The 11,052-nt window shown below is 46.4% G+C and overlaps 1 protein-coding gene across 1 annotated transcript; it reads left to right on the top strand.

The window, feature by feature from the left end:
• Positions 1-780: 780 nt before the first annotated feature.
• pigt (phosphatidylinositol glycan anchor biosynthesis, class T) lies at positions 781-10,256 on the top strand (the record flags this gene model as incomplete). Its single annotated transcript, XM_084461952.1, has 12 exons — positions 781-1,207; positions 3,572-3,749; positions 4,320-4,447; positions 4,559-4,659; positions 5,057-5,143; positions 5,649-5,736; positions 5,853-5,950; positions 6,232-6,391; positions 7,668-7,868; positions 8,699-8,864; positions 9,046-9,129; positions 9,888-10,256. The coding sequence occupies 12 exons, from the start codon at positions 781-783 to the stop codon at positions 10,135-10,137; spliced, it is 1,968 nt and encodes a 655-aa protein (XP_084318078.1). The 3' UTR covers positions 10,138-10,256.
• Positions 10,257-11,052: the final 796 nt, after the last annotated feature.

Here is an 11,052-nt window from a genome sequence, read left to right as displayed (position 1 = left end):
GCAAGGGCAGAAGTAAGCAGCAGCTAGTGCTTAGATAATTCGTTGTGACAACACCCGCTCTGAGCATCTAATGGGGAGCCATGGGTGAAGCAGAATTCTTAGTATGTTTCAGCGCGTGTGTCTAGGCTGCGCGCGCGCGCGTGCGTGGACGTGGGAGGGGTGATACGGATGTGCCTGATGCCAGTCTATCTGTCACTGTCTGGGTCTCGCAACGTTCTAGTCAGCCACATAGCACACTGTGGGGCTATCATAGGCTAGACTACATGTAACACATCTGTAGCCTACTGTAGGCTATTTTAGCAAATCAAGCACCGACCATGACAGTATAGCCCACTGCTCAAATAGATCTCTGCGTCGTTGTTAGAGGCTATGCCGACTAACCTAATTGAGAAGCGAATAGCAATCCCACGACTACTGAATTAATTGAAAATTAAATACTTGTTTGCTTATTATTAGTCTATGGGAGTGGCACACCGTTTTTTAAAACAAAATTATCCCAGTGTGAATTCCCTCACACACGAGTGCAGTGATTAATGAATAATAAGAAAAAACATTTGTATTATTCCACTGGAATACATTGTAACAAAAACATTTAATTAATTTATTATAAAATAAAATGAAAAGAAGAGAGATAAAAACGTTAATCTAAAAATATTCCAAAGCTGTCTGCGCATCTCTTGTGCAACGATGAACGGCCATATGTAATATAATCCTTCCATCCCATTGGTTAACTTGGGATATGACGTGTAAATAAGGAAGTAATCCCCGTGAAACAGGAAAATGGCGAACAGCTGCACGTTCACTGTGCTGGCGTTTATTATCTGTGCCCTAAATGCATTTCTTTTAGCAGATATTCAAGAATCGACTCCAGTTAGTGATACTGACAATGTCTTGACTGTTAATGCACAAACACAGCATGCAGACGAATCACCAACAGCCACCGAAACAGAGGACCAAAGGCAGAAAGAGGCCGCGGAGGAGAGGCAGTGGGAACCTACAGTGGTGGAAGCGACTCCCGTCGATCCTCCAGTTCCAAGTGACAACGAACCCGCTCATGTACCTAGATCCAAGGACTCTCGTTCGCCACCGCCCGCTAAAGACCAGTTCCAGGAAGAACTGGTGATCAGACCGCTGCATTCTGGTGATATTTATGCCAGCTTCCAGTTTCGCACGCAGTGGGACACAGACTTCGTGCGAGGAAGTAAAGGTAGGACAGAACTCCTGTTCATTGCCCATTTGTCAAGTCAGATTTAGGAAAAGATGCTCTCGAGCCACCAAATTAGCCCTTTGTAGTTGTGTTCTCCCAACCCACCGTCTACAAAGAGAAGCTGTCTCTGCATATTTTAGTGCCTACCCTGCACCAACACATCTACTGCCTACCCATTTAGGCTATGAAAGGCGAAAAACCAAATTAGCATATTTAAATCCCCCTCCAGCCCTTCACTGCGGCCAGGCCAGTCTTCAATTTGGAAATGCAAGTTATGTGGGTCACCGTCTATTCCCCTTTGCGCAAACACTTGCGTTATTACAGTAAAGCGGGTTTTCACTTGTAAGAGGGATACCTGAAGAGGAGCGTTTGTGTGTTCTCTGCTATCTTGGGGTTGTCGAAGATGAGTATCATTTTGTGTTCCACTGTCCCTTATACAGTGAACTGAGGGACATTATTTTGTTAAATGTTGTATAATTTTGTCTTGTAAGTCCATGTGGGCTGGGCATCCTTTGTGGTGTAAGACACACAAATAAATCATATCAAATCAAATGTAAGAAGTGAGGTTTGCCGGCGTCGTGTTCATTTACTTAGTGAAGTCAACTAACTATTGGTTGATTAAAGAAGTGAAAGGACGTGCTGATGTGGAGGCCTTTATTTTGAAATGCCACATCAGAAAGTCCTCAAAGTCTCTGAGTGACACCCTGAGGTTTTCTGCTAGCACCTGAGGTGGAATTGTTGTGGCATTATGGGCAGTCTTCTTTTAATCCTGATCTGAAATTAGAGGAAAGTAGTATAGGACATTTTAGAGGGCCTCTATTTTGAAATGCAACATCAGAATGTCTTCAAAGTCTCTGGATGACACTGAGGGGGTCTATTAGTAGCCTGGCTTCGCCAGACCCAATTCGCAAAAATGCGAAGGGTCTGGAAATTCTCAGTTGCTTTCTGATTTCCAAGGGGCGTTACCAATGGGCGTAGATCAAAATGGCTCTGGATGCAATTGGATAGACCTACAACCAATCAGTGAAAATGCCTCTACAGCAATCCTCTGTTCTGTCATCTTATTAAACCCGCCCCTTAGATAAACAGTTGTGATTGGCACGAACAAATTTCTGTTCGAGCGGATTCCGTTGAACGGTTGGATATCCAGACTGATCTGCGGAATGAAATCGAATGTGAGCTTGCGAGATCAGGCTGGTGATGCCAAGCTAGTCTACTAGCCCTCTGAAGTGGAATTGCTGTGTCAATATGGGCCATCTCCTTTTAATTCTAATCTGAAAATTAAATAAATATAGTTAATATGACATTTTAGAGGTCTTTTATTTTGAAATGCCACATAAGAACGTCCCTTCACTTCCTTAATCAAACCATAGTTAGTTGACTTCCCTAAGTAAATCTCAGTTAAAAACAGCTTTACCGTAATAACGCTAGTGTTCGCGCAAAGGGGAATAGACCATGGTCCACATGACTTGCATTTCCGAATTGAAGGCTGGCTTGACCGCAGTAGCCCTTCTGTTACTTATCAGTATGAATATTGGTCATATGCGGCCTTGATTCGCAAACTTTTCGGTAGCATAAAGGTTAATGCGGTGTTGTGTCAGGTGCGTTGGCAAGTCGGAGGACAGCAGGTCAAATCCAGCGTGGGCAATCAAAATTAGATTTTTATTTAGCCAAGTAGGCTTCCTCCTAAGTGATACAATACAATATACAATAGCCTACAGGCTATAAAATATACAGTCTGTCAAGCATGCCCAAATGAAAACTAATGACGGTGTAGCACTGGATTCCATCTGTCATATTTAGTAGCCTCAGTAGCGCAGGGTTGTAGTGGTGAGTAAATAAGTAGTTATACTCTGACTAAAGAAGTGGGTATACTGTAGCAGTCATGTTACAGTTTTTACATTAGTGGTGTCTTGTGTTTAAAGAAGTGAGTACACTGTGGGTCCATGGATAAAGACGTGGGTATACTCTATCTGTACCTCCACATACCCTCCACTACACCACAGCAGTAGTGGACATAAATTAATACAAAAAAATCTGCATGGGATGCCTACTATACTTGTTCAGTGAACGCCACTGTATAACAGTTGATTTGGACCAGGCGCATCAGGGATGTTATTGGAAAGACAGCACTCTCGCATTGTAAAATAATGAAAACAATTATTAAAATATATTTCAATGATGCAAATATTATTGTAGTCAATTTCTAATCTAATCTAATCCTCCCTCCCTCCCTCCCTCCCTCCCTCCCTCCCTCCCTCCCTCCCTTCCCTCCTTCCTTCCTTCCTTCCTTCCTTCCTTCCTTCCTTCCTTCCTTCCTTCCTTCCTTCCTTCCTTCCTTCCTTCCTTCCTTCCTTCCTTCAGTGTCCCACTACCGCCTGTTCCCCAAGTCCCTGGGTCAGGTGATAGCCAAGTTCTCAGTCCGGGAACTCCACATCTCCTTCACGCAGGGCTACTGGAGGACCATGCAGTGGGGACAGCCCTTCCTACCATCTCCCCCTGGTGCTGAACTCTGGGTATGGTTCCAGGACACGGTCACCGAGTGAGTATACCCCATCCGTTGGTGGCATCAATTAGGGCTGCACGATTATGACAAATGATAATAATTGCGATTATTTGCTCCAAAATGGTAATTGCGAATAATAATTGCGATTAATATTTATTAATATATAATAACCAAAATGCTCCCAAATCACGGACGTAGATCCCTTTCTTGCTACTAACTCACTGACCTCGTTTTCGCTCATTTTTTAACTACTCACAGCTGCGTGAGTCTTGTAACACTTGTCTTGACCTACTGCTATCTGTCTTCTCAGTGAAATTGCTGCGCACAGCGCACTCAGCGGGAACGCATGTGATTGGTCAGACAGCATAAGCGCCTGTGATTCGTCTGTGTAGTCCTAGCACACTCAATTCAAAGCAAAATTATTAATCACATTAATTGCGGCCTTTTGCGATTAGTTAATTGCGGAAGTCATAATCGCGATTGCGATTAATTCACGATTAATTGTGCAGCCCTAGCATCAATGCCATCGGCCGTCACACCTGAAGTGTTTCCCTCTCCACTGCATCAGCATGTCCATGAGAGAAACGTGCCTTTTCTTTCACCAAGTGTGGACGGTACCTGGAAAGAGCTGACCAATGTCCTGTCTGGGATCTTCTGTGCCTCCCTCAACTTTATCGATTCCACCAACACTGTGCAGCCTAATGCTTCATTCAAACCACTCGGAGTGGGCAATGGTGAGGTTCCCTTTATTCAGAAAGCAGCTGTCTGGAGCATCATTATCTGAATATCTTGATACTACAGTTATGTTGTTGTTGACAGACTGTATCTGTATTATTGCTGTTTAGTGACAGACCAGCGCTTCCTTCGCTACGCTGTGTTGCCACGAGAGATCGTCTGCACAGAAAACCTCACACCTTGGAAGAAGCTCCTGCCCTGTGGCTCAAAGGTGTGTGTGTGTGCGCGTGTGTGCGCGCGCGCATGTGTGCGCTTGTGTTTGAGAGAGAGAGAGAGGGCCATAGAGTGTGAGTGTGAGTGTGAGTGTGTGTGTCCTCACTTGCCCCTCTCTGGGTTTGATCTGGGGTCCTCTGACTCACACACACATATGACCACATATGACCGCCTCCCATAAACACAAGCGGAAGGTGGTCATACGCGTTTGTGACCCAAGATCGAACCCAATGAAGGGCAAGTGAGGACGTTCGACACACACACCACACACGCTCTCTCTGGCTAGCAGTACGATGGCACTCAATGTTCACACTGAGGGAGTTGAACCAATTCAATTCTGTTACATGTGCATCATTTCTCCATGGTCCACCCCCATTGCCCTCTCCTTCCTCTAGGCTGGTCTTGCGGTCCTGATGAAGTCAGAGAAACTCTTCCACAGCAGTTTCCACTCCCAGGCTCTGCACATCAGACCTGTGTGTCAGGTAAGATATATTTCTGAGGTATAATCTTAAACTGTATCAGGTAAATTATACTACTGAGGTGTAATCATAAACTGTGTCAGGTAAGATATACCGCTGAGATATAATCATAAACGGCCAGGTAGGGTATACGGTTGAGCTATAATCATAACCTTCTATTATGGAACATTTGTGGACCGCTTCAGGAGGTTAGATATACTTTTTTCCATTTAATTTCAAACCTTTATTTCAACTCGTTAGACACTGAGGTTTCCCTGATTTGCGGTGTCGACGAGCTAACACAATCATACACAATCATAAACAAACAATAATAAAGAACAACCGATCAATGTACAGTGTTCCAGATAGAATCATTCAAATAATTGCAGGATGAAGTGCAAAGGCTAAGGGCCATAGATTTAAAGTCTGTCATAGTAGGAAGCACCTCAAGCTTTAAAGTCTGTTGGATACAGTATATGAAGAAAAAAGGCAGCTGACTCGCAGGTGTGTGCCGTCGTCGTGGTTTCAGGACTGGCGGTGCACATCCACGGCGTGGGAGCTGAGGCAGACGCTCAACGTGGTGTTCGACCTGCACACCTCCGGTCAGGGGAAACGAGGTGAGCACGAGGACGACGGTCCATTTTTAGCGCTAACCCTTCAAGCTGCCGTTTGAAAAGGAGTCATTTGACACAATGCTGAAAGAAGACCTCGATTTTTTTTTTTTCTCCCACAGATTGGTCGCTGTTCAAGATGTTCTCGCGCACCCTGACTGAAGCCTGTCCTCTGGCCTCCTCCAGTAAGGTCTATGTGGACGTCACAGACAACCCTCAGGTCAGCAAACGGCTACTTAAAGCCTCGTACTGAGACGCTTTTTGCTCAGACTAATAGATGGAATTAAGGTAAAGCCACCTTTTCGAGGCTGCTCATTCAAAGCAAACGGCTAACAATATCGTGTGGAAACATTTTTTCCCAAGACTAAATATTAGCTTCTTTTTGTGTGTGTGTGTGTGTGTGTGTGTCTGTGTCTGTCTGTGTGTGTGTCTGTGTCTGTGTCTGTGTCTGTGTGTGTGTGTGTGTGTGTGTGTGTGTGTGTGTGTGTGTGTGTCCTGCAGGGGGAGCTGTTTGACCTGAGTCCAGCCACTCCACTGCTGAGCCAGGCTGTGGTGCTGGGGGACAGGAGGACCTACTCCGTCTACGACCTGACGGACCGCGCCACCTTCGGCTCAGCACGCTCCCTCAACATGCTGCTGCGAGCCAAGACCGCCAACATCGGTGAGACGCGGGGGCGGGGCTTCACATTTACACTCAGGTCCATGTTTGGACTTTGTGGATTCTGTCGGTCGTGTAGGGTGCGTCTTATTTGAAGCGCTTATTTGAAGGAGGATAGAGCATTGGACCATCAAACATTGAGTGTTTTCGCTTCCCTCTCTATAGTCTCCCCTCTGGATAATTAGTGGCAGGATCAATATATATATTCCCCAGCTGTTGCGGAGCGGTTCTGTAGCTCAGGAGGTAGAGCGGGTCGTCCAATTATCATAGGGTCGGCGTTTCGAATCTCCTCCTGACGAGGACATGTCGAAGTGTCCTTGGGCAAGACGCTGAAACCCAAATTGCTCCCAACGAGCAGACAAACGCCTTGCATGGCAGCTGCCGCCAATGTGTATGTGTGAATGAGAGGCCTTCATTGTAAAGCACTTTGGATAAAAGCGCTATATAAGTGCAGTCCATCTACCACCCCACTCTCCCTATCTCTCCGTGAAGAGCTTTGTGTCTGTGTATGAAATGCGCTATATAAATAGTTTGGTTTGATGGTTGGTATGCAAATGAGGCCAATATATATTTAAATCAGGCTCTAGCCGTTGAGTGAGTGAGTGTGTCGGCCTTGCCAGTATTTCGGTACAAGTGCAATCCCAGCAATTTAGTTTTTGTTGCGGACCAACATGAGTGTGCCAAACCAGGCGAGAAGTCCAAAGGGGAGAAGGACGCTTTCAGCGGTCGTTCGGGTAGAAGAGTCGCAATGCGGTCACTGCTCTGTTTTTACAAGCGGGCAACATCGTCGACGAGACGAGTAGAATTTCAAGAATCGATTCGATTCCGATTCACAAGGTTCAGAATCGATTATCACGATTCGATTCGATTCAATATCGATTCGGTTAGTGTTACTAAAAGCTTCTTTTTTTTTTTTGCTGTAACCTTAATTACATGACTGCCAAGTTATGCAACACATGAATACTAGGGCTGGGTATCGATACTGATTTCCAAAAATCAATGAATGAATCATTGAATGAATGAATGAATGAACTATTCATTCCTTCATTTATTCATTCATTCATTAAATAAAAGATCGATTTCGGGATTCATGAATCGATTCTGAATCATTTGATTCTGAATCGATTGAATCGATTTTTTTAAACCCAGCCCTAGAGACGAGTCAAAAGACGACACCTTCGCCCCATTCTGCAGCTGCATCACGTTCTCCTTTTAAACCCGCAGCCTAATCAATCTCTAGTACACTATTTCACCGCCTAAGCTTCCCCCTCTTCTCCAGGCGACATGCTGCGGCCGCTCCTCCACGGCGAGCGCTACGTGGCGGGCTACGGGCTGCAGACGGGCGAGATCCACACCCTGGTGTACAACCACCACCCGTACCGGGCCTTCCCCGTCCTCCTGCTGGACACGGTGCCCTGGTACCTACGCCTCTACATCCACACGCTCACGGTGACCAGCAAGGGACGGGACAACAAACCCAGTGAGTGGCGCCACAAAGCCCTGATCTACACCTGCCACTAGACCCCCCCCCCCCCAGTACTGTGTCAATCAATCAATCAAAGCTTTATTTGTATAGCACATTTCATACCCAGAGGCAACACAATGCGCTTTACAGAGAACAAGGGAGGTGGGCATACGACCCACTCTCTACATATTCCAGAGGGAAGCAAAAAAACAGTATCACCCGGGGGCCAGATAAGTGAGCTGTAAAAAGTCTTCCCTGACCCCTCTCAACAAGGCGATCGAGCAAGCTCCAGGAGTATGTTTGTCTACCGGCTAAGAACATTTATAAAGCAATACATTACATTAAATTACATTTCAGAGCATGTGTATGTGTAGATCTCAAAGGGATGGGATAGGCGAGAGCTTCCGCCATGCTGCTTTCGCACAGTCTGTCCTTTCAGATCTGAATATTAGGGCCCTGCTTTGCTATCCATAAAAGACAGGCTTCTCAGAGATTAAAAAAAAAGCTGTTTCAATGCGGATTTTCTGCTGACTTGGCTTTTAGCTCAGGATTCAAGCTCTTGATCTGTGTCTGGGAGGCCTCCATAAAGAGATCTCACCGAATGCTGCTGTCCTCTCCAGGGCCATTCTCTTTGTGTCCACCAGGTGGAGCTCATGAACTCTCACGAGCTCCTAGCACATTAGTGTATTATCCATAGAGCCCAATGAATGGCATTGCCCCAAAGCTGTGCGCTATTAAGTTTAGGGAGACCTCATTCATTTTAGCTCCCACCTCCCTCATCAGTTTACCTATGTAATATTACTATACATAATGATATGTTATCTCCCCCCACCCCCCTCCGCCAGGCTACATCTACTACCAGCCATCTAAGGACCGCCTAAGACCCCACCTGCTGGAGATGCTGGTCCAGCTGCCCCCCAACTCGGTCACAGAGGTGACGGTGCAGTTTGAGAGGGCACTGCTCAAGTGGACAGAGTACACCCCCGACCCCAACCACGGCTTCTACGTGGGGTAGGCATCTGTCTGGGTCATTCGACCGCGCCTCAGAAAAGCCGATACTCACAGTGTCGGTTTAAACTGCTTTTTTCACCCCTGCGGTCCAAATACTATGTTGAATTTGGCTATGATGGGGTCGTACTTCCATACACATTTGAATCCGTCTTCTGAGAGTTCTGTGCGTCACTCCCCACAGGTCTTCTGTCATCAGTGCTCTGGTGCCCAGTGTTGTCGCCATGGATACCAACAGCACCAAGGAACGCCCGCTTTTCAGCAGTTTGTGAGTATCAATTTTAATGATCGCTGACAGGGAATTAATGCCATCTGAGAGCATCTTAGTAAATGGTGGAAAATTCATTATTTGATGAAAAACTAGCTATACTTAACATGGAGCTGTAAAGGTCGATCTAAAACTGACATTGGGCTCCAGAGCCCAAGTCCAAATGAATGGAGGTGAAGGAGCGGCCTTGTTTGGGGCGGCTTTGTGGCGCCCCCCCCCCCCCCCCCCCCCCTCGGGTGGCAGGCGGCAGTTGGGTGCACTCGGAGCTCTCCCCTTGCACACCGCAGTCCAAATCCCATATCTCTAGGGCCCCCCACACAAGGAGGAGGCTTCACTCAAAGCCATTTTTTATTGTGCTGCCTGCAAGTTTAAAGTTTGACAGCTGTCCCGACTCCCGTGGTCTCCCCTCGGGCTGGGCATATGAAAAAAAAGAAAACGGTGGGTTTCTGTGAGACATGGCTGTTTCAATCTCCTGCGCACTCTGGTGGCCAGGCGGTGAAGTGCATGATCGATCGGCCAGCGCTGTCTCCCTCTCTCTATATGAGAGAGAGAGAGAGAGAGAGAGAGAGAGAGAGAGCCATAGAGTGTGTGTGTGTGTCCTCACTTGTCCCTCTCTGGGTTTGATCTGATGAGAGAGAGAGAGAGAGAGAGGGAGAAGGAAGACTGTTTGATAAGAGTAACTCCTAGACAGATGGAAAATCTATGGAATTGAAACAGGAAGGTACCTAACGGCCCTCTTTCACCCTTCCCCCGTCCAGTTTCCCATGTAAGGAGGAGTCCAGTTACTTCATGCGGGTGTACACTGAGCCCCTGCTGGTCAACCTCCCCACACCTGACTTCAGCATGCCCTACAACGTCATCTGCCTTACCTGCACCGTAATCGCCGTGGGCTACGGCTCGATCTACAACCTCCTGACCCGCACCTTCCAGGTGGAGGAGCCCAGCCCGGGCCTCGCCAAGCGGCTAGCTAACATCATCCGCAGGATGAGGGGGGTGCCTCTGTTGTGAGTCGGGATGATAACGCTAATGCGAACATCAAGAACTGGCTGGTTTTTAGGCCACGGGAAAAATCACTGGAGAAGTGTGACTAACTTCCATGGAGGTAGTTATTCAACGACGGGACGTGGAGGCGCATCTGTGTTTTAAAGGGGGGAAGGGGGGTGGGGGGTGGGTGGGGTTACAGTCATGCTTTCAGAAGGACAAAGAACAAAGGAGTAAAATGTCTTTTGTAAAACTAATGAATGTTCAAGGCATTTTCTTGCCTGCGAGGAGTCTAAAGCCCACGGTATACTTGCTGTTTAGCAACACGTACGAGTAGTCAAGCGCGCACCTGCACGTTCAACTGCATCCGACGCTCCTAACGAACGGTAGACGCGGCAGACGCGCACGCGTAGTTAAAAGCAAGTATCGCGGGCTTAGGGACATCTTTCCTCAGTGCACTACTACTGGTTGTCTTGTAAGACGGAGAGAGAGACGATGTCTGAGGGGATCCAAGTGTGCAGTCCAGGTTTCAGTGGGGACTTGGTTGATGAACACAGGAAGCCCTTGTTCTGTATGATGCCTGAAAAATACTATTTTATAGTATTGGCATATGAAGCCATAGTGTCATGCACGGACAAGAATAGTCTGTCATCTCTTAACCTCTTCAATCAAAACAGAAGTGTCTTTATAGATATAGTTAATGAATGCATGTTAAACTGTTGAATGCACTGACTGATAATTTTGGTGATGCGAGTTGCCTTTTGTCATTTTTAATATAATGTATTTTTTGTTCAAATAAACAGTCGATAAAATGGTCAACACAGCTTCAATTGTTCAAAACCCTGCCATTATAAGAAATAAATTATTTGACTGCATATATCCATAAAATAATATATTAGTTACATATTATTATCAACTATTGTGTCTATAGTGGCATCTTAC

Source organism: Borostomias antarcticus, assembly GCF_949987555.1.
Source record: "Borostomias antarcticus genome assembly, chromosome: 3".
Taxonomy (NCBI): Eukaryota; Metazoa; Chordata; class Actinopteri; order Stomiiformes; family Stomiidae; genus Borostomias; species Borostomias antarcticus.
Note: the sequence above shows the minus strand (reverse complement) of the source record. Positions and strands in the feature narration are given on the sequence as shown.